General features: G+C 38.5%; 5 protein-coding genes across 8 annotated transcripts; 2 read left to right on the top strand and 3 right to left on the bottom strand.

The window, feature by feature from the left end:
- Positions 1-628: 628 nt before the first annotated feature.
- Positions 629-10,627, top strand: LOC119555432 (zinc transporter 1). 2 transcript variants are annotated; one of them, XM_037866802.1, is made up of 4 exons: positions 629-750; positions 6,669-6,860; positions 8,743-9,454; positions 9,675-10,627. In XM_037866802.1, the coding sequence occupies exons 2-4, from the start codon at positions 6,672-6,674 to the stop codon at positions 10,349-10,351; spliced, it is 1,578 nt and encodes a 525-aa protein (XP_037722730.1). In that variant the 5' UTR covers positions 629-750; positions 6,669-6,671; the 3' UTR covers positions 10,352-10,627. The 2 variants fall into 2 exon arrangements, with proteins under 2 accessions (XP_037722730.1, XP_037722729.1); XM_037866801.1 differs by lacking the exon at positions 629-750 and adding an exon at positions 2,071-2,289.
- Positions 10,628-10,831: 204 nt separating this feature from the next.
- On the bottom strand, positions 10,832-13,188 carry LOC119555435 (glutaminyl-peptide cyclotransferase). Of its 2 annotated transcripts, none has more exons than XM_037866804.1 (2): positions 13,047-13,188; positions 10,832-12,043 (listed from the first exon to the last, which is right to left on the bottom strand). In XM_037866804.1, the coding sequence occupies exons 1-2, from the start codon at positions 13,161-13,163 to the stop codon at positions 11,096-11,098; spliced, it is 1,065 nt and encodes a 354-aa protein (XP_037722732.1). In that variant the 5' UTR covers positions 13,164-13,188; the 3' UTR covers positions 10,832-11,095. The 2 variants fall into 2 exon arrangements, with proteins under 2 accessions (XP_037722732.1, XP_037722733.1); XM_037866805.1 differs by lacking the exon at positions 13,047-13,188 and adding an exon at positions 12,111-12,419.
- Positions 13,163-13,880, bottom strand: LOC119555437 (vacuolar ATPase assembly integral membrane protein VMA21 homolog). Its single transcript, XM_037866809.1, has 2 exons — positions 13,704-13,880; positions 13,163-13,641 (listed from the first exon to the last, which is right to left on the bottom strand). The coding sequence occupies exons 1-2, from the start codon at positions 13,773-13,775 to the stop codon at positions 13,396-13,398; spliced, it is 318 nt and encodes a 105-aa protein (XP_037722737.1). The 5' UTR covers positions 13,776-13,880; the 3' UTR covers positions 13,163-13,395.
- Positions 13,881-14,498: 618 nt separating this feature from the next.
- LOC119555436 (nuclear transcription factor Y subunit gamma) lies at positions 14,499-18,307 on the top strand. Of its 2 annotated transcripts, none has more exons than XM_037866808.1 (3): positions 14,499-15,170; positions 16,744-16,946; positions 17,974-18,307. In XM_037866808.1, exons 1-3 carry the CDS (start codon positions 14,846-14,848, stop codon positions 18,025-18,027), a joined length of 582 nt encoding a protein of 193 aa, XP_037722736.1. In that variant the 5' UTR covers positions 14,499-14,845; the 3' UTR covers positions 18,028-18,307. The 2 variants fall into 2 exon arrangements, with proteins under 2 accessions (XP_037722736.1, XP_037722735.1); XM_037866807.1 differs by having other exon boundaries at positions 14,846-15,170; positions 16,744-16,920.
- Positions 18,308-18,403: 96 nt separating this feature from the next.
- Positions 18,404-21,538, bottom strand: LOC119555434 (L-threonine 3-dehydrogenase, mitochondrial). The gene is made up of 6 exons (XM_037866803.1): positions 21,385-21,538; positions 20,303-20,552; positions 19,984-20,110; positions 19,778-19,925; positions 19,023-19,128; positions 18,404-18,870 (listed from the first exon to the last, which is right to left on the bottom strand). Exons 1-6 carry the CDS (start codon positions 21,536-21,538, stop codon positions 18,552-18,554), a joined length of 1,104 nt encoding a protein of 367 aa, XP_037722731.1. The 3' UTR covers positions 18,404-18,551.
- Between the last annotated feature and the right edge of the window lie 572 nt (positions 21,539-22,110).

Genomic DNA, 22,110 nt, shown 5'->3' with positions numbered 1-22,110 from the left:
TGTTGTCAATTGGACAGGGCTACCAGACTGCAGAAAAATATATGATTTGGAAAGTAACGATTTTTTTGATAGATTTTTTTAAATTTTAAAACCTTTATTAAATATTGAAAAATAATTAATTTAACAAACTCTTTACTAACATACACCTAAATCGTTTTATTGGAAATAACTATTGGTTTCGTAAACATGTACAAATATGTATGGTAGGTACTATAACTGAGTAATATAAATTAGTTAATAAAAATGATATAAAGGAAACTGTTTAATAAGATGGCCTTAAAAAAATACCAGTAGTAAATTACTTGTAATATAGGGCAGGTTCCGAACATTGTGAAAACCTTACAAGTTCTTTACTTAGACTTCACCGACCTTGTTGTGGTTATCTTATTTAAAAACTTGCTAAGCGGCCACTAAAGTTGATAGCTTAACTACTCTGCCAACTTGCTCTTAATTTATGAATATTTTTCGACAAATATGACATAAGTTAACCGTGTCCCAGTTGGAATAAAACTGCCTTGGCAGTCACACCGCCAACTTTTTATCTAATGTGCGTGGTTTAATTGCAATTTTCAGGCCCCCGGATCGTTTAATTCGGCACGGCTTGGATTCGGTGGACAAAGAATTCAGTTTGCAGTCGCCCCCGAGCTGTAAACCCGAGAGCAACGCACCTTGAAAATATTATCTGTTCAAAATCTGTCAACCAGGGATTAAGTGCCGTCTTATCAACACCCGATAAGCGGTTGAACAAAAGTGAGCTTGTGGTAAAATAATTGATATGGATACACATTGTTGCGGTCAAGAGTAATATCACCTCTAGTAAAATGTCGTCGTATTTAACAATATTGCTGGACTAATTAGAACCAGAAAGTTTTTCACTTTTCAGGTTTTCTTTTGTTTGTTTGTATACATCAATATTAAATTTAGTTCAAAATATTTTGATTGAATCACCCTGTCTAAAAATACTCTAATTTATAGAGCAATTTTATAGTGTTTAGTTGTGTGTTTGATACGCTAGATCAGTGCGTTTGACAGTTGTGGATGTACATATGTATGTACGTAGTTCCGCAGTGATTAGTTAATGTACATATGTATTTATGTACATGTAAGCATCATAAGAATATTGTTGCTGCCCCATAATAAGATAACGTCAATACATACATACATATGAATTTGGACATGCACAAACAAGCTCTTCTGTTCTCCATTTCTTTCTCTCGCGAAAATACAAACTTACCTGCTCTTTTTATACTCATCTCTTCCTCTCCCCTTCTTTCTCCCTCTCTTCTTTCTCTATCAGCTGATTATTTTCAACCTGCTCACGCACTTTTTCCACCCACACACAGTATCACTGTTGCTTTCTCCCTCTCTGGCGTTATCTCTATGGCAAAGGTAACACACACACGTGCAGTTTACGCTCACTTTCAATTTGCAGGCATTTCGCTTTGTTTTGCCGGCTGTGGTCATTGCTATTGTTGCTTTTTTTCGACCACCTCTCTGGCGTTTTATACCCTTACAAAGGTTATCATGACTTTTCATACACTCAGAAAGAAACACTTCTCTCGATCTCAAAAGTAAGGCAAGATCGCTTAAATTTCCATCTTTCAAAACCTTGAAAAAACACTCGAACTTACATTTGTTTTGATATCAAGAACGTTTCCACTCGAATAAGTAAGAAGACGAATTCTCAAATAAAGACCATGTGGTCTTGATTTTTTCCGTTCTAATTTTGTCTCTACGGTTAGAAGACATACCCCTTTAATATCATTTGAATTAATACTTTATTTTAAGCAATTTATATTCTAACTACGTTGAAGAACAAAGGTTTCCTTATCGCGGTTTTTTGGAAAAACTTAGATCTTATTATACTTCAAAAATAACTTTCCATAAACATGGAAATTAGGTTTCTTTTTATATATACCCTAGTATTTTTATATCCAATAGTCTCGGCAATTTTTAGTGATAACTGAGATAGAGTATACAAAATTCGACTACCCAAATAATAGTTCGCCTCTCGTTTAGTTTGCCATATATTTCGCGTCGACTTTTGCGATCATTCGTTTTTGAGCCGTGTTGCAGTAAGCACCGCTCCCAAATTCGCTCCCAAAAAAAATCAGCGCGTGTGCCTGAAAATATTTTAATGTACGTGCGTGTGTGCTTTGTGTGAACAATAATAATAATAATAAAATAGGAAAAGCCAGATTTTCCAAAAGCAATTTAAAGTGGAGCGGCTATAAATAGCCAGCGTACAAGGAACCCGCACGTTTTCCGCTTATCAAAGACCAAGAGACGGTAAATTTCCAGTTCTAAGCCAAAATCCCACATTTATACGAAGGGGCCAGACTGATAAGAGGGTTTTTGGCCTTGTGCGTATTAATTTCGACTGCGTATCTGGGTCCAGGAATCGAAAAACACGCCTTGATGCCGCTCTTTTGGATATGTGTAGATATATACTGATGACTGATTCGTTAGCAAGCAGACTGTGAATCCATTTAGCAAGTGATTATTAAGACGCCTCGCGCCTCTTGGCACCGATGTGAAAAAATATTATCCGAAAATATTACTAAAGCTAAAATAACGCCATCTGCCTGCGGGGTGTAAAAATAAATTCGATCGAAATTAATGCTAATTAAGGGTTATATCTGTCTACAACTGAGATTGAGCTAAAAACAAATTCTCACTGCAAGCTAATTAAATGCAAATTGATCCGGGCCTTGGTTTATGTTCTGCAGAACCCAGCCGCGTTCCCAATATTATAAACAATTACTTATCCGTTAGTTGTTGAAAACGTAAACAAACGGAAGGGGTCAAATTAATAGAAGTTGTTGAGAGAAATAGGCTTTATAAAGTATTGTAGGTATTATCCATCAAAAAAAGAAGCTACAATTCTACCTCACTAAATATATTTTATGATGCTAAAATATTTTAACAAATGTTTGAAACAATATGAGTATAGTTTCTTTTTTAATCTCACATTTTAAATTTTACAACAAAATAATAAGTACCACATTTATTAAAACTATAATTTCGACCGCAACTGTATGTTTATATATTTTATTCAATTTTATTTTAACAAGTCGAGTCATTAAGTGTAATTGAAGTGGGTCTTTAGTAATCAGCATTAATATCAATTTGGGTATTATTTTAATGGGTTTATATATCATCAAAAAAATCTCACATGTCCCCAGTTGATCACGTTTCTGATGAGGATGCAGGGAAAGTGCTTCGCTGGGCGTCTCATTCATCGAGAAATGTATAGGCGCAGATCTCACGTAGATCGTGGTGCATAAAATTGTATTTAAAATACTTACACTTCTTTGTTTAGTTTAATGGGAATATTTCATTGAATCGTGGGCCTCAGCCGTTGTTATGTACAGGTGGTCAGGGCTGTGCCGTCTTGGCTGCAAATACATAATGAAAATTTCAGTTTCATTAGTCAGTCAGAGAAAAGCCAATCCAAGTTTTAGAGTTGGTTAATAATATTATTTTACTGATAAGATAAAATCCGTAACTTTTACATAAATCATGTTAATTACCATAAAGTATTAGGAAATTTGGGCATGTTCTATTAAATAATCCTAGGTTTTTAGGGGAAGATAAAAAATTTCACTAAAATCAAAGTTCTATAGAACTAGAATCTAAATTTACCTATTTCACCTAGCAACATTTGCCGGTAGCAACATACTCTGCTATCAACATCACCCATCAAATCCCCCGCCTAGCGATGGTATTTAAACCCACCCGTCGACGGGTTGTTTTCGATATTGTTTTGAAAATAATCCTTATCAGCGGACCTGTCCAATTCCCATTCGATGAGATAGCGATAGGGGTTGTGTCTAGTCATCTCTGTCTGCTTATCAGGTGTCTGCTTTTGGCGCGTTCGAAATGTGTTCAAATATGGCTCATTGGCAATAGCTAATTGCCAGCGACAACAAAGTAATGAACTATTAAATGCACACTTCGCCCGTGGCCCAGTGATAGACAAACACAATATTGATAGAATTTTAAAATAAATCAGCTTGTTTTGTGTTCCCTTGTAAATTAGAAATTCCAGGGGCATCGGCGACCTTGTCGTCGTGTCTGAAATGGTTAAAAACATTAGATAGGTGCTGTTGGCTGCTGTTGGCTGCTTTGAAAACAGGCCAGGGACCCGCATAGGAAGTATTTTTTAATTCAATTTCAACAACCACGCAAAAAGCTAAGTACAAATGGTTTTTGTTGCCAAATTTAATTTGTATGCAAGGCAATGGCCCAAACGAAAATTCAAACAAACAAACAGAATTAATGCACCTGATGGCAAGTCAAAACAAAAAACCAGTGTTATTGGTCCCAAATTTTATTGCAAACTCAGCTTTTTGTTGGTATTTTCAATTGATGAAGTGAGTTGTTGCATTGATCTAATTGACCATCGAGTTGTCAACTGTTGGCGCAGATTTACGATCTGGATTTTACCCAAGCAAACAAAGTCCGGATTCCAGGGTAATCAAATTTTTTTGAATATCATAAAAATGGTATTTTTTTGAAATTATTTTAATAAATTTTGTTGGAGAAGAACTGAGGTTGTTTTCCATAATATAGTTAGAAAATACCATTAAATATTTAGCTTAAACAGCCGGACCAAAGGACTTTAGCTTCCAGCGCCCCTTCTTTTTTAAAATATTAATTTTTGTATTATATACCAGCTTTAATTTGTTAAAATAAATAAATACCATTAAATACCATACCAACAAGTTTGCGACCTATCAGATTTACATATGCACTTTGAGTGGACCCACCCTCCAAAACATAATGTCATATGGCACCTAAATCACACCATATTTTATCTAGAGGATCTCTTCGTTATCTTCTTTATCCCCTAGCAACTACAGCAACAAAAATACAAAACCTTGGGTCACCAATGCCTCAGTATCTGTATCTATATCTCCGCTTATCTTTTGTTATCTCGTGTTCGAGCCCCTGTTCCATGGCCCTCTACCTCTAACCTCCCACCACCCACCACCCTCCACTTACCTCCCATTTCGAATGAAAATGAAATCAAATTGAGGAAATGAACATTTAGCGGCTGTGGCAAGTGGAACAACTGGGAGATACATATAGTATTTGAATATCCATGCAAACACATGTCTGGGGGAGTAACTAAATTGTTTGTTGCTACCTGTCCAACATTATCTTGTTAATAGTTATTTTCACAATGACTCTGTTGGAACTTTGGCAATCGTTCGATTGTTTGCCGGGGTGCACAATCTAGTGCCCCCGAGGCGCCATTTAACGCTTTTGTACTTAGCCTCTAATTACATACATGCCATCTGTGTGGGGGTATCTAAAACAATGGATTATATCATTTGATCGATTCCAATTACTTGCAAATGCACGTGTGACAATTTGGAATGCAATTGGCTCATTTAAAAGTCGCAGGGGGAGGTTGCATCATTTAATAAAATAGAATGCCGGTTGACAGTGATCATTTGCGTAGTACTTATTGAGCATTCCAGATGGAAGCGACAGATATAAATCAGGAATCGGTTGATGCAGATATGGGATGGGATCTGTGTTTCGGAATATAACAATGATCTCATGTAGAACATACAACAAAAAGTTTGGTATTATAGTTATTATAACTTGTTTTTTTTCGGTGTGGTTTGTTTCATTTCCTTCTAGATCAATACAAATACTTAAAATTCTAGCAAACAATGAATTTTAAGCCGTCTTATCCTCGGGATTACTTTATATTGCCCATTTGGATAATCCAAAAACATAATTAAGCCGCGACATGTCCCTCGATAATTACTTTACCAGAGGGCACTTAGCCATTATAAATAACCAACCGTATAGGGTTCAACCTTGGGGTTACATTCCCCCAAACAAACAGGGGCGGCCAACAAACAATCGGTAGCCATATATCCACGATCACGTAAAGTTACGTCAATGTCGCAGGCGATCGATTCGATCTGAGATACGCTGAGGTAGCGCACAGGTAAAACGAGCCCATTTAGCATCTTCATTTGCATGCAACCCACCGCAAAGGCAGAAGGAGGAGCTAAAAACCCAGGCCCATGCCCACATGATGATCATGATGGTGATTTGCATACTGAACCCTAAATATGGGAGGTTCAGCTCGGTTCAGTGCAGTTTCGCTCCATATTGGTTCGGTTCATTTAACCCGCATTGGGGACTTGAACTTGACACAGTTTGGATGGGGTTTTACTAATTAATGGGCTAATAATAGGTGCTCTATCTATTGGTAGAGGTATTTATGGGTTTTAACAACTTCTGGTAATAGTTTTTAAAAGTTATTTATAATTTAATTTATTTTGTAGGCTTCCAACTTTTTTATTACGGCAAATAAATGAAAGTAACAAATCAAAGTAATATACTTTGTAAAAGATATCTTTTCTGTTATTTCTAAACTGTCTTAGGGAATTGTGTGTTATCTGCTAAACGAAAAAAATATAAAAACAACATTTTCCATTCTCCAAAACAAATAGACTGTCGGGTGACAAGTATAATAAACATACGAATTGTAAATTTGTATAAGCAATCAATTAAGTAAATTTATATAGATCACACCCAGGGCAGTTCGTTGTCAGGTGCTGACCTTTCCGTCCACCATTTCCGTATATATCAAATATTTAAGCAATCAATTCTCACCGACTTTCGATGCTCGCCCACAGATAATGCCGGTGAAAGAGATTCTCCAGCGGTGCAAGCCGATTCCCCTGTACACCGTGCTGGTACTTTCGATCTGCTACTTCGTGCTCCAGCTGATCCTCAGCCACCTGACCCATGGACTCACACTCCTGATGGCCTCCCATCACAATTTGTGCAACATCTTCGCACTCGGCGGCTGCATCATCACAATTAAGGTAAGTGGGGCCAGTATTTGGTTGAGGGGGTTTTCAAAACTGTTTTTATATAACATAACCCGTTTCAGCACTCAATAAATAGTTTTATGGTTATTTCTTTACAAGTATACCAAATATTTTAATCATACTTTAAAGCTACTAAGAAATCTAATTTTAAATATTTTAAAAACCAAATCTGATAATTAATTTTCTTTTACAAGATGCTAATGATTTCCAAATTTAGTTTTACTTATAATCTATCTGTTTTTATATGTAACTTTAAAGCTTTATTCGCACATTTCCCACAATTTCCCAAGATACAGCAGTAAAATATTAAATACTTAACTCAGTTTTTCTGTGATTGCTTTGAAAAATAATTGTGTTGCCTGGGCAGTTTTGAATTATTTTGCCGGTATTACAATGTTTTTGGCCAGGAAATGTCGCGTGCTGGTGCAAAGTCGAAACAGATGCTGGTGCATTGAACTTTTATTGTGGCCAGAAAGGCAAACCACAACAAAATGTATCGAACGCATTCCAAACACCTTTTTATTTTGCGGAGAACTGGTTTCGTTTGGATTATTTCGATAATATATGGGCGAATTTGCGAAATATTTATCTGTTTCCCTGGGAGTGGTTCTCTTAGTTATGATTGGGGCTTATCAGCCAATTTAGTGACTGTTTTCATTGGGCTTATCAACCGATTGCTATATAATTGCCTGCTCTACTGGTGTAATGCCACTGTCCGCACAGCAGGTGACATGAAATCAGGTTGATTACACGGAGATATTGGAACGACTGTGTAGACACACTCAAATTGCCTTAGTTTCTTCGATCAGATACACCGAAATGGGTCACCTCTTTTATGGTAATCGTCTGGTAGAAAGCGAAAATGGTAAACGATTTAAGATCAGATAGTTAGGAATGCTTGGTTTCTATTAGGAATTATAAATATATAGTATTATTTATTGATAATATTGTAACTTAAAAAATGATATCCAATTCCTGAACCTCTTTCTTCATTTCAAATTGCCACGCATTGATTTAAATTCAAGGTGAATACTTCCAAAGGCAATGTCCAACTAAAAATTTATGGAGCAGTCAACGCTAATATTTTGTTATTGAATGGATGCAAAAATCGTTGCCGCCATGGGAAAGCGTGCCAAGCACGTTTCGCAAAAGACAAAGACGAGGCCCAAAAACCGCAGAAATCAAACCAGACTTGGCCAAAAATCGCCGAGTTACAGAGGGGGCCAAACACCAGAAATCGAAAGCTTCCCAAACAGTTGACGGTGCTGTAGGTGTGGACAGTTGTGTGGGCCGATTTTGAGCTTATATAATGGGGCAGACGGACGATCAGCGAAGCGTTTAAATAGCTGCCAACCATTGTAGATGGGCCAATGCCAATAGTTATGATTTGGCTTAGAAAGCATGACGACCATTGAACATTTCCATTTGATTCTATTTTTCTAATTAAAACAGCATTGTAACAAATGGGACAAAAGTAGTCAATTTTTGTCTATTCAACTTCGATTTTTATAGTTAAGTAGGACTAAGTTTAAAGAGAATAATTGTAGGCTTTCTTAATAATGCTTTGAAGAAAAATGCTCTTTTTCTGAGTGCCAGCAGTGGGTTTAAAAACCAGCTGTTGAAAATGTGAAGAAGTGGCAATCAAAACTTGGAATCAATTTAGACGAATAAAATTTTTTTAAATTAATTGAAAACCATATGTTTAAATAAGAAACTAACTATAAAACAAAAGTTAATGTATCTTAAGGTCCTCCAATTATTATCTAACATATGAAAAAACTATGTTATAGAATATTTATATTTTATATAGATGTAGATATTATATTAATACATTATATATTAATACATTACCATGTTTTTTTTTAATTTCTTGCAGCATAGTAAACAAAAACCGGAGGCAAAAGATTCTCCTCTCGTTCAGACCAAGTTAAATGGCAATGGTTCCGGGGTGGTTGTCAATGTGGCCGAAACGGAGGCCCAAACCCGGGCGAAAAGAGAGTGCCGGGAGCAGAAGCTGCGTAATACCTTTGGATGGGCCAGGATTGATATCTTGACCATGCTGATTGTGTTTATTATCCTGGCCTCGTTATCCTTTTCGCTGATAGTGGAGGCCCTGCAGACTCTAGTACACATCGATCATCAGGATACGATGCATCTTCCCATACCCGTGATGATGCTGGGTTTCGTAGGCCTCATCCTGAACGGACTGACATATCTACTGATAGGAGGATATACCCTGCATCAGGGAAGCTTTCTCCACTTGACACCCGGAGGAAATGTGGTGCTCGAGCGACCCATGTCGAGCAATTTGGACCTATCCCTCACACCGATGCAAAGGCAACTGAGTAAAGCCCGTAATGATCGTGAGTTACGAGAGGAACTGGAGGCGGAAGTGGGTAGTGTTTACTTCGCCACCAAACGCCAGGGGGCCGTGGAAATGCTACGCGATGTGTCCAGTACCATATTTGTTATCGTTTGTGCCGGCATCGTCTATGTGGCTGAGGATGAACAGCATACGGCCAAGTTTATCGATCCCGTGCTCTCCATTTTCTCCTGCATCCTGCTGGTGACGCTCAGTTATCCCTACAGTAAGTGGTCTAAAAAAATATAACAAAATGATTTGAACATTATATTATGTTTATTAGTGATACAGAGTAATTTCTTAAACAGTAGCGCTGCTATTTCCAACAATATAATAGTCTTGAAAATGTTTTAGAGTTATTTGTGATTACAAAATATTAATGTTTTTTAATATATACAATTATTCAATCTTGGCTAAAATATTTTTCATTTCCATCTCTTCTATAGTGAAAGAATCGTGCCTAATCCTTCTGCAAACCATTCCTGGTTCCATCGACCTGGAGATCTTTGAACGGACACTGGTCACCAAATTCCCGGAGATCATCAGTTATCATGACTTACACATATGGCAGTTGGCGGCCCACCGATATGTGGCCACCATACACATCCAGTTCCAGAACCCCAAACTCTACCTCAAGATCATCGAACAGGTGCGGGCTTACTTCCACGATCAGGGAATCGGAGCGGTCACAATCCAACCGGAGTTCTATCCGTCCACCAACAGAAATGCTTCTGCCTCGCTGGAATGCCTAATGCAATGCCAGGCAGCGGAATGCATCGAAAAAGTTTGCTGCAGGGACTCCCGCACTGATCTCCGCGAGATTTGTGATGCGCCCGGAGGCAGAAAGTCATCTTCTCCAGCCAAATGTGAAGGCAATGGACACGATCACAGCAGGATCAAATCCAAATCCTGTGCCGAACTAAGTGCAGTGATTGTGGAGAAGCCCAAGGAACTGAATGCCGCCCAGTTGCTAAAGGGGCAGGATCAGGAAGTGGCTAAATCCATGCCCAAGCTGCAACATACACTATTCGACGCGGAAGAAACTGGTTTGGATACTTCTTTAATCGAAGCTGATACAGCCAAATCATTGGACAGTCCACCTCCTCCAACGAGTAGCAATTGATTCACCTTCAATAACTATAGTATTGAATCAAGGCTTAACGATTTTAGTTAGTTCTTAAGTTAGTTTACGAATTTGCCATATAGATATATGGATATATAGATGATGGAGCTAATTTCTTAAGTGTGACGCTTAAATGCACAGGAAACGAACACTTGTCACAAGAGTGAAGAATTAGAATTAAATGACAAAAGGACTTTTGCTACAGATACAAAATTTTCGTTAGCCCAAAGGCAACTATACAACAAAATGGCATAGAATCATTTATAATCTTAAATCGTTGATTTTTAAACTTATGTAAATACCAGGTACCAACTTAACAATATCAATCGAAAGTGATTTTATTTAGTTACTGTATTCCTGGCTCTCTTGTGACAAGAAACTTACTAAAGTTTGCCCACCAGTTGCAGTTAGTTTACGAGCTATAAGTTTTAAGGTACATTTACTATGTATATGTTGGACCATACATGTAAGTCAAAAAAATTACAACCGAAAGATTACAAAATATATATTAATTTGTCGTGTCATTAGCTAAGTATTCTCTATAAATACATGTATATAAAAATATTTGGATTATGCGATTTTCAGATCTGCTTAAGTAGTTTTAACAATGGGGTCCTTTCAAAGATTCCACGGCGGGTATTAGAATACATATTTAACAATTTCTCGATATCGGAACAGGTCAATTAGATAAGGCTGTGAGTAGATACAACATTTGTGATTCACACAGGGGGACAGACCACATAACTACTTGTCTTCGCCTCCGCCCAGCAGATACTCCAAAGCGAAGAGCCGTATAATCAGCGCCAGGTTGTCCGTCGTCGCATAATCGATCACGCTGGCGTTATCGTCCGGTTTATGCCACACACTTGGAAAGGGCACTGGAATAATGTGCAGGATTGGCACGTTTCGACGCAGGAAGGGTATGTGATCGTCCTCGATCATGGAGGAGCGCATGGCCTGCGACTGGAAGTAGCGCCTGGGATCGTACTGGGCAACTCCACTGCTGGCATAGCGCTCCAGGAGCTCCATCTTGGCCAGTCGTGTCTCCACGGACTGCATTCGCATGTACCAGGACTCGGTGTTCTGGAAGAAGCTATAGAAAGAGGGGTCGGGGGCTCCCAGAAGATCCAGCAGCACCAGTAAATCTATTCTATCCAGTTTTCCTTCTCGCTGCCACCTTTTGGCCAAATGCCGTGCTCCGTAAATGGAATCATCGGGTCCCCATTCCTCGAAGGCCTCCTCGCCGTCGAAGAACAAGAGCATTAGGCTCAGTTTGCTCTCCTTAAGGGGATGCAGTTGATCCTGCAGGACCTGGGCAAGGTTTAGGAGCATGGCACAGGGCACAGCCGAGTCGGTGGCCCCCAGGAACTCCACGCCCGGCATGTACTTGCTATCGTAATGACAGGCAAGCACTAGATATCGTTCAGCTTTTGGATTCAGCGTGGCGATGATGTTGTGAAAATGCAATTTGCCTTTGATGGGAGCCACGTCATGGAAGCTGTCCACCTCCACATCCCAGCCAAGATCTCTCAGGCTCTGAACTATATATTGTCGCACGATGCTATGATTCCCCGTGCCCACAACTCGGGGTATAAGTATGTTGTTGATGGCCTCCCTCAAGTGCAGTTTATCGGATAGATTGCTGTACTCCAAGAATCGGGATTCGGACAGCTCGCTGGGATTGTATGATTTCTGTTGGGTATAAAGAAAGGGCACAAGTTTAGCAAGCAGCTGGCAAGGGGCACACTTTGGTGGTGACCTGTGATCTCCCCACGAGATTTTCCTGCAGGCAGGCTGATCCCTGGATAAAGGTGGCTAACAAAGCCGTCTGCACGCACAGCGTCCACATTCTAGCGGTTCGTTGGAGCATATTTCACCGACTGACTAAAGACTACGTGGCTGAGAATTTTAGTTTGGCAAGTGGGGGTGTTTGGCCCCAACAGGTGGTTCCAATCAATAGCGGCAGGTGTGCGAGGAGTTCCAAGGACGTGCGTCTGCGGCACGGTTTTGCGGCCGTCTGCGGCATAAGCTAGTGTCTAGTGATTTATCATTTTAGCCGATTCTTAGGGCCAACTTATGAAGCACAAAACAACAAAGCATGGGCGTATTCAAGTGGTTTAAATGGGGGTAGGTAAGGTACATACATTTAAATGGACATTACTTGATCATCTGTTTTATAAATTCCATTTCGGTTAGTAATTTAATTTTTCTTCTCCTAAAAACATTTGAAATTTTTGGCTTCAACCCCTCTTAAGAAAGAGAATAGCTGACGCCCATGTTGGGTACAACAGCTGTTCAGCATTTCTAGCAAGTGGCAACGCCGGGCGTGAACAGGTGGCACCCCCACAAGTTCGGGGCTCTAGGAAAATTTTATAATGGGGGATATTAAACAATGGTACCTATTTTTTCGAACTAACATACAATTATTTATGTATTACTTGGTTTCTCCAAGAAGCACAATAAATATTTTGGACACGACTCAGTCAGAATGGCTACATTTTGGTTGCTCAAGTATTGTATTGCAAATAACCCCTTTTAATTCGTAAGCTCATATTAAAAACCAATTTTTTTATAATGTTCAGTCTTAATTTTGAGAAAATAGCCATATTACGATCGTAAATGAATAATATTTAACTTCTCCCCCTTCAATTATAGGCCCCAAAAATGTATATTCTAGCTACGGTCCACCTCTAACCTTAGGAATATCCACCAGCTCGAAGCAAGCGCCCAGATTGTAGATCTTTTTGCGGGGCCTCGGCAGCAACCTTTTAACGGCCTCCATCAGGGAATAATTTCTGAACAGCACACGCATTTCACTTATTTATGTCTTTTTTAATACAAATTATGCACATAGAACACTAGACAACACGTTTTCCACGTTGTTATCGAAACTTATGCAATGGAAAACGATTACACACGGTTTACAGGCGACTTTCTCCTCCCTCGCTGGCATGTAAACAATTGTATCTACAGTATGTATGTACAAGAGTGATTTTCCGACCTATAGTTAATGGAAATGGGGAAACAGTCCGGGTGGATGAGGATTAGTCCGTTTTGGAGCCCTTGGAACCGGGTGCTCCGAAGTAGGCCCTGTAGATATACAGCCCCAGAGCAAGGTGCAGAGCCACGACCGCTCCCACGGCAGAGGCTATGTTGACTTTAACTTCGGAGATGTTGAGGAATTGATCCAGAACGAAGCCTTTCAGGACGAAGAAGGTCAGCACGGGCAGGAAAACGATGAGCATGCAGTAGAAGAGCACTGTCTTGAAGGAGCTGTAGTCCTGCGAGTCCTGGAAATCAAAAATAAACAAGCGATTAGCCAGCCGGCAAGTGGAGTTTACGTGTTACTCACATGCGACTGCTGCAGGGTTTGTTTCGCTGCGCCTCCGTTGCCACCGGCGGCTTTCTTGGTCTTATTCGACATTATGCTAGCTAAATAATTCCCAGATTAATTGAAAAAAGCAATAATTTCTTCTAATTTCGGGTTTTGCTTTGACCTGCCATTCGGTTATCAGAAATATTTGACAAATCACAAATCACATGATAAATTGGTAGTACCGTTGGCGACATAAAATATACTAGAATATACCATGAGCATTCAACTAGTCGTTATTGTAGAAATTCGTTTAATTTTTTTTTATATAAATATTTAATTATATTAAAAATTCAAGTTTATGTTGAAAAATATTTTTTCTTAATATTTTTTTCCTTATGGCTAAAATATATTTTCAATTATTTTATTTACTGAAATAATAATATGTATAAATCAGTTCATTATATTATAATTTAAAAAAAAATATTATGTAAAACGTATTTTTATTATAATAAAACAATATTCTTTTAAACTTAGCTAACAATGCATAAATTTTTTTTTATTTAATAAGAAATAATATGATAGTTTTAAACAGAAATATAAAATAAAATAAACATAAGTTCTATAGCTTTATAAAATTAAAGATATTTTCTTGATTTAGAAGAGAATATGTTTTTATTAATATCAAAAACTCAATTTTATATTATTACCAGTTACCACTATTATTTCGAACGCAGCTGTGCAGTCGCTTCGTTCTTTGGTATTTTCCAGTATTTTGCCCAGGGCCGAACGCCATGTTGCGACACCGCCAGCGCGGTCACACTGGAGCGAAAGGAAAACAAAAAAAGCAATCGCGAATCAAAGGCGCACGCGGCAAAATGTAAAACTTGCTTATTGGTTTATTTTTAACAGTTGCCGTCATCGCAGTCGCATTTTGGCCGAGCCGATTGCTCGCGCGTCCCGCTTGCGTGTGTTAATTAAATTTATTTCAGCCATTGCCCATTGCTGCGTATATTCGGCTGTAATTAGCCAGCAAAATCCATATTGCATACTGAGTATACCATATACCATATAAAAAAAAACGCGCCTGCAGTTTGCCGCACGATTTCGTACAGTTGAGACGCGCGTTTTTTCGTTCGACATTTTTGTTTTGGGGAATTTCCACTGCAATCGAAGCTGCGATGGTTTTGACGAATTTCGAGTGCTGGGCACATGGCGATCCGTCGTCGACAGCCGCCAGTTTCGAAACCGGAACACTGCGTCCTTCGATGGATCCGTTTAACCCACGTGCAGTACCCTTCATGACCACCGACGCCAACAACAATAATAATAATAATAACAATGGCATTGAGGGGCAGACGATGCCGGCAGTCCTGCCCCTGGAAATGGAGGTCCTGCGCTGCAAGAAGCGCCTGAATCCCGGCCAGGATGCCGATGTGGACCAGCCGGTGTACACCAAGCGCTGCCGCTATGACGAAGCCGACCTGGCCGCCCAGTATTGCAATGGTAAATATTATATACTAAACATCCTTTGGGATTCCAAATTGCAAATTAAAAGTTTACTATATAAAATCTCGTTAAGATTAAAAACTGAAATTCCTTATAATTGTCTAGGGGTTTATGTGTTTTTTTGTAAATTATCTGTTTATTACTTAACTAGTAAGCTATTAAAGACCGTAAATCCATAGTTTTACAGCCTTTTTATTATTACTTCATATATTCCCAATAAATCATTTATTATTATGACTTTCTTAAATATTTATCACAAGTTTACCACTTTCCGGTTTAAAAAAACCAAATATACTATAATATATGTTTTTTATGTTCTTTAAAATTAACAGAAATTCAAAAATATCATTACATTTTTTAACATTGCAGAGCAAAAATATTGCCTTAACTTCTGTACTGAGCAACTTGAAAAAAATAAGAAAATAATGTGAATATTACAGATTATTTAAGTCATTTGTGTATTTGTGAATTTAAAAACCGGAACACACCTGATGATTTAAGCTGTAATTTCATTTTTAATCATTCGACCTTGGGCCATATGGCCGGCTTAATTAATTGGCGTTGCGTGAAAAGTGTCGTAAAGCTTGTAAATTTACAAAATGTGTGACCTTGCGGCCCATTTTCCTTTTCTCTGCGGCCCTCTGTGACCTGTGTTATCAGTTCACATTTATTCGGTGCGATTTGTGCTATCGCCGACATATGGAAACCACCGTACTCAAGACGATAAGCACTTGACAGCCGCTTAATTTCAGCAAAGAAAAAAAAACCGGCTTGACAGTCATTATATCGCTGTGTTTGCCCGACTAAACACACGACAGCCAGATGGTATTGAAAGGGGTTGTGGAGATGAAGGAGTAATTCTTCTTACCCCGCGAGTTTAATCAATCTGCATTCGCGAAAGTGTTTCAACAATAGAAAAAAAAACAAAGGGAAGGCAGTGTGTGGGTGGAGACATGTATGTATAGCCGGTAAAAAAAAGTGTGTATATCTAGCGAGAGTGAATCAATAATATATACCCTTGCTGAGGGTATACTCAATTTTTTAACAGACATGGTAACAAAATTTATATACATTTTTCATTTTTACTTTAATTTTTTTTAAGGTGTCTTCTGTGTATTTTTCATATTTTTTAAAGTCTAAAAATACACTTTATTTCTTGTTAAGTTACAACTTTCCATGTTCATAATTTGCGGTCTTCGTTTTAAGCTTTGTTCCCTTGTAGTTCCAGATTGTTTTGATAAGGTATCAGCTCAAACAAAAAGCAAAAAAGAAAAAACTAACTCAGAGATAAGCAATGACAACAGCGGCAACACGCTGCTCTGCTTTGAATTGGTTATAAATAAACGATCGGTAATTGGGGCAAATATCGATAGCGTCAACGTGTTGCATTGCATTGCCATTACACCGAACAAAACAATATGATTTTATAGCTTGAATATTATTATGGCTAATGAAATGCTAGTAAAGTAAAATTCAAATTGGTTTTCGTGATGGCTTATAAATATTCATTCTTATAGAAATATTTTCTGTGTGATTGCACTTACTAATCGGTTTCTCCTCCAACTTGCAGATTTCTTTTCACTGCCTGCCACACAAGTAATTGGAACACAGGCCTGTTTGATGGATTACGAGATGCAGGCCACCGGCGGCATGATGATGGAATCGGAGACGAGTTTTCCAGCACAACAGCAGCAGCAGCAACAACAGCAGCAGCATCATCATCCACGCATTCATCAGCATTATCAAGGTCATTTGCATCGCGCTAACCGTGATGTGAGTCGTTGCATGATGTCGCACATGATTTAGGGGCTTTCGTTCAAACGCAATTTAAAATGTATATAACCCAAAATGAACATGTACTCTAAATAGAGAAAAAAGCACAGGAAACACATGCAACAATTCACCGAGCGACGCGTCTCTCTTTGTTTTTCAAAAAGCCAGCAACTTATTGAAATATTCGTATATTACTCAGAAGCCAAAATAACGCAAACAAACAATTTGAATGTAAATGAATTGCAATGCACATGCTTAACACGTACCAAAAATGAAAATCTGTAAAAGTAACAATCAGCAATCAAATGAGCCATTAAGTATTTTATATAAATTGTTATACACACATCCATTGTACAAACAGAAGCTTAATCCAACATACTTTGTAACGAAGACGTTTGAGTAGTGTACTTAATTACCTAAAGAAAAGAAATACTTAACTAACTTCAATACGTAAGAGTTAAACCTGCGAAGCATTGCAATCAGCTAATACAAAAGCAATATAGATTTAAGTGAAATGTTCAATCAGCTTGAAGCGATTGCTTAGAGCCTTCGCAAAGTGTTGGAAATGTGTATTTGACATGTAATTCTGCAGATTTGAAGTTGCTGATCCGTAACACTAGTTGTAAATTACTTTTAAGGTCTATCACCATAAGTTCAAATTGCCATCAAATTATACATTCAGATATATTGATGGCTTTACTCATTAAGACCGCAAGTGAATGAATTTTTGTTTACTAATCTTTTAAAATAGTTTTCTTTTCTCACCCATTGGATTTTGTTTTTGTTATAATACGATTTCTTGACAAATTATTTGTATTATAAAGTAAATTCGAAAGCAAATACTACTTGAAACTTGAAATTTATATACACATCTAGATAATCAGACAACTTTGAACATTAATGAATGAGAATTAAAAAACACTTTGTGAAAGATCTAGAAAGCAAACGCTACATGTTCGAGCTACGAAAGCGGTGTTAAAAATCAAAAACTGATAGAGAACTCTCTCCAATTTCTGCTCGTTTACAGAGTTCGCAGAGCAACGAGTGCCGCCATCGAAGCAAAAGTCAAGAAAATCTCTAGATCGTATTGAGAAAATCAAATTAAAATCAAAAGGCAGCGAAGCCGAGGCGGACTTGTATATAGCCACACATGGCGGTAGTCTGCATCACTTCCGTAAGCTCAGCAGGTCGGAGCAAGAGGAGTCTGATATCTGAGCTATAGTCCATAAGGCAGTCCAATGTAGCCTCCAGCTAACTCTAAGCGAGCACTGTAAATCCTAACCTAAGTAGTAATAAGCTTAAAGGTGCTTAGAAATAGTATTTGAGTTCAAATAAACCATAAGCAATCGTTGCGAAGCTCATATCATGTTTGAAATTCTTTGTAATGAGAAAGTGTTGCATTAAACCATTATCTCTTAAAAATTGTGCAAGGTAAAATTAACTAACTGACCCATAGATTTTGATTCCCATAAATGCTTAACTGTATTTTCAAAAGTAAAGAGTACAGTGTTTTGTGTTGGTAATCACTAGATAAATGCAGTGTTAAATGCGATAGAATTTCATTACTTAAGAATACTAGATGCGGTTGTTTGATCGCTCCGAAGATCAGATCTGAAACTTCTGCTTTTCCGGCTGCGCATTGATGAAGTTATCCTGGACGTCCTTCACCATGAAGTCGACCAGGTTGGCCAGATCGTACTTGTGCTGCCAGTGCCAGTCCCTCCTGGCATCCGAGTCGTCGAACACCTCCGGCCACGCGTCTGCGATCAACTGGCGGCTATCCGGCTTGTAGGACACGTGCAGATTGGGCACATGCTTGCCCAGCTCGGTAAACAGCTCCCCGGGCGTGAAGGACATGGCGGTCACGTTGTAGACGCGCCGCTTCAGCTGCTCATTGGGTGCCCGCATGAACTCCAGAAGGGCTCTGGTGATAAAATGAACAAAAATGTATATTATTGATATTGATACCTAATCGAAAAATAACATTTATTTTTTAAATGGTAATGATTTTATAAATTTCTAATTGAATGTAGTTATAAAAATCATAAATTTCTTTATATTGGTTGTCACACTCACCGCAAACAATCATCTATGTACATCATAGGCAGTCTTGTATCAGGACGCAAGTAACAGGTATATTTTCCATGTCGCAGGGCATCATGAAATACGGCAACAGCATAGTCTAAAAGTTATGATAGGTAAATCTTTATAATAGATAAAATAATCAGGTGTTTCAAGTAGTTTATTTAAAGCTTATTATTTATTTCTAAGTTTTAAATATTGGATAATTTATTGGATTCGTTGTAAATTTGAAAAAGTTTACGCCTTTGTACTGGGTATATGTTATTTTATCTAAAAGAAAAAATTACGTATACGTAATTAAGTTTCGGAAAGTGTTCTTCAAAAGTGTATGTACATTTTATAAAATTAATACAAATTGACTTTCTCTAAAAGTTGATAAACGTAAGTGAATGCATTTTAAGTATAATAAGGCGGGATCTTGAATAATCATTAATTTAATAAACTCAATTGGTAAAAGAAAAAGTTAATATGGGTCACAAGGTTTGAAGTACCACGTCAAAAGAGAAGGCGTAGCATAATACCCACTACCTCATGTATGTATAAATTATGGCCATTGTCATGCTCTTTGATTATTATAAACTATCACCAATTGAGGCATTTATGATATGCAATTGGATTAAATAAAGCTTGAAATGCGCCTGACGACACAATTTCTACGGGAAAAGTAACTCAAAGATATTTTCCTGCAGATTGGCATGCATGAGATTGGGGGGAAAGTACAGGTGATTATATATCAGGTCGTTTCCTACCTGTGGTGCCACCGCCGGGCGGATCGCTGGATATAACTCCGGGGAAGCGCAGGCATCTGAAGTCCAGGCCAAACTTATGGTAATAGTATTCGCCAATCAGCTCGGCGTGCACCTTGGAAACGCCATAAATAGTGCGAGGACGTTGGATCTGCGGAACTGGGTCTTTAATATCGAACAAACTTTTGGCTATCACACGTGGGTCCTACCGTAACATTTGGCGTGGGATTGCGGGGACTGTCGGGGCCAAAAGCTCCGATAGTGCTAGGCACAAAGATGCGGAGCTTATACTGTTTCGCCACCTCGATGACGTTGTGAACACCCTCAATGTTGACCCTGCAAAGGATTTGTTGTAGGGGATATACGCATAAGAGAAGTGGGCAAAATATGAAAGGGACTATCGTAGCTAAAGCAAGAATAATTCGGTAACGTATAAACAAAATGATTTTTGGAAAATAGCATTTTTGAATTATTTTTTTAAACTAATAAGACAGACGTGATCTATTATTTGTAGTAAAAATATCTCACTTCACAGCCAGAGGAACGTTCTGTTCTCCCACAGCACTGAGCAGGGCCGAAAAGTGGATCAGCCAGTCGATGCGGTGGTCCACAACGATCTTTTGAAGACCCTTGAAGTCCAGGATGTCCGCAAAGATGTAAGGACCATTTTCCAGCACTGACTGAGTGGGTTTTAAGATGTCCGAGAGAATTACGTTATGGCTGCCATACTGCGCCCGCAAAAGTTTGGCACATTCAATTCCCAACTGTCCCAGACCACCTGAAAACCAATAGGAAACAGTGATACTAGGTATTATATTTAAATACAAATTATATTCATTAACATTAAAATTCTTACTTTAGTAAAAGCGTTCAAAATAATAATTCACATTTACTTTATTAACCTTTCGCGGCACGTGTTGTTACAATACATTTCATAGCATTCTTTCAGGCATCTAAATATGTTTGGCTATAAATTATTAATATAAAAAAAAATGGCTTAAAATATTTTTATGAAAAATGTAACAATGTGAATAATAATTGCACCAGTTATTGTTTTGGAGGAGTATTGATCAGAGCCTAACCATATCATTTTAACTAAAATATTTAAAAAAAAAACCTTCGCGAGTGTTTTATTTACACCGATGGCTCCGAAACTGACCAGGATTTTTAACTATCTTACCAGTATTTTTACTCCAAAGTTTTATTATGATATTATTTTTTCATTTCCTATTCTGGCACTAGGTTTCTTGACATTACCATTATTATTTTATTGGATTTGATATTACACAGAGTCACCGATCGCATCGAAATTGACCAGGATTTTAAACTATCCTGCCAGTATCCTGCCAAATTTTATTATTATGTTATCTGTTAATTTCCTATTCTTGCACTAGTTTCCTTGACATTACTCCTATTATTTTAATACACACACATAAAAATAATCAATACCTTTTTGAAATTGTTTAAAATGTGACTTTTTTTTTTTAATTTTTGTTAAGCGTGTGCGCTATATGCTATAAATTGTGACAAATTTATCCGGTCGTCCGACCAACCTTGAAAGCATCGCTATGCGGGTAAATATAGACCATACACGTGGCGCAGCGACTGACCTGTGATGAGAACTTTGGGTGGCCTACTCTCCTGGGGCACCTGGTGGACGGTGCGGCGCTGGATGAGCTGACTGGCGATCGGGGTTATCCTGGGAATCGAAACGGGAGCAGGGATGGGAGCCAGAGCCAGGCCGGCGAGACATTTGCGAAACATTTTCCGTACAGGGACTGAGATACTGATTCGATCTGATCTTTCGATTCGCGACGAGCGCTGCCAGCGAGCTGCGATTTTCAACTGATTTCGAAACTTGCAAAATATTTTTCACCAAGCCCTCAACATTACCGCCATAATTCCGCTATATGTTTTCACATATATCGCCTGAGCACTCGGATCCCGTCGGATCCAATCGTCTCGTCTGGTCGCTTAGTTACTTGGTCGGTCAGTTAGTGAGTGTTAGTTGGCAGCCAGTCAAATTCATTATGAGCCGGGAGCTGGGGAACGCGAACGGGAACTGTCGCCATGGCGCACCGATTTTGTTTGGGGCCTGGGCCCGAGATTCAATAAAAACGAAAGCAAATTATATGGCGGAGGCCCGCCAATTGACAACAACAAGAGCTTCAGATGGATGGGTTTCCTTTTCGGTGGCGGGGCATGTCTAAATCTGTGCAAAAACACCGTATAGTACATATTGCGTTGGCTGGGGGTTATGCAAGCTCTATTGGGGGCTACAGGGTGCTTCGCAGGTGGGCTCTCGGACAGGCCCCTCTTTTATAACGGGGTCAATT

The sequence above is a fragment of the Drosophila subpulchrella genome, chromosome 3L (assembly GCF_014743375.2).
Source record: "Drosophila subpulchrella strain 33 F10 #4 breed RU33 chromosome 3L, RU_Dsub_v1.1 Primary Assembly, whole genome shotgun sequence".
Lineage (NCBI taxonomy): Eukaryota > Metazoa > Arthropoda > Insecta > Diptera > Drosophilidae > Drosophila > Drosophila subpulchrella.
This window is presented reverse-complemented; position numbering and strand designations above follow the sequence as displayed.

Bases quoted from the DNA above. Each gene is read 5' to 3' on its own strand.
- LOC119555434 (XM_037866803.1), bottom strand. From the start codon at position 21,538: ATGTTTCGCAAATGTCTCGCCGGCCTGGCTCTGGCTCCCATCCCTGCT. The intron at 20,111-20,302 runs GTGAGATATTTT...AATCCTTTGCAG, and splicing joins AACGTTCCTCTGGCTGTGAA to GGTCAACATTGAGGGTGTTC. The intron at 19,926-19,983 runs GTAGGACCCACG...CCAGTTCCGCAG, and splicing joins ATCCCACGCCAAATGTTACG to ATCCAACGTCCTCGCACTAT.
- LOC119555437 (XM_037866809.1), bottom strand. From the start codon at position 13,775: ATGTCGAATAAGACCAAGAAAGCCGCCGGTGGCAACGGAGGCGCAGCG. The intron at 13,642-13,703 runs GTGAGTAACACG...TTTGATTTCCAG, and splicing joins AAACCCTGCAGCAGTCGCAT to GACTCGCAGGACTACAGCTC.
- LOC119555436 (XM_037866807.1), top strand. From the start codon at position 14,846: ATGGTTTTGACGAATTTCGAGTGCTGGGCACATGGCGATCCGTCGTCG. The intron at 15,171-16,743 runs GTAAATATTATA...TCCAACTTGCAG, and splicing joins GGCCGCCCAGTATTGCAATG to ATTTCTTTTCACTGCCTGCC. The intron at 16,921-17,973 runs GTCATTTGCATC...GCTCGTTTACAG, and splicing joins CATTCATCAGCATTATCAAG to AGTTCGCAGAGCAACGAGTG.
- LOC119555432 (XM_037866802.1), top strand. From the start codon at position 6,672: ATGCCGGTGAAAGAGATTCTCCAGCGGTGCAAGCCGATTCCCCTGTAC. The intron at 6,861-8,742 runs GTAAGTGGGGCC...AATTTCTTGCAG, and splicing joins GCTGCATCATCACAATTAAG to CATAGTAAACAAAAACCGGA. The intron at 9,455-9,674 runs GTAAGTGGTCTA...TCTCTTCTATAG, and splicing joins GACGCTCAGTTATCCCTACA to TGAAAGAATCGTGCCTAATC.
- LOC119555435 (XM_037866804.1), bottom strand. From the start codon at position 13,163: ATGCGTGTGCTGTTCAGAAATTATTCCCTGATGGAGGCCGTTAAAAGG. The intron at 12,044-13,046 runs GTTAGAGGTGGA...TATACCCAACAG, and splicing joins AGCTGGTGGATATTCCTAAG to AAATCATACAATCCCAGCGA.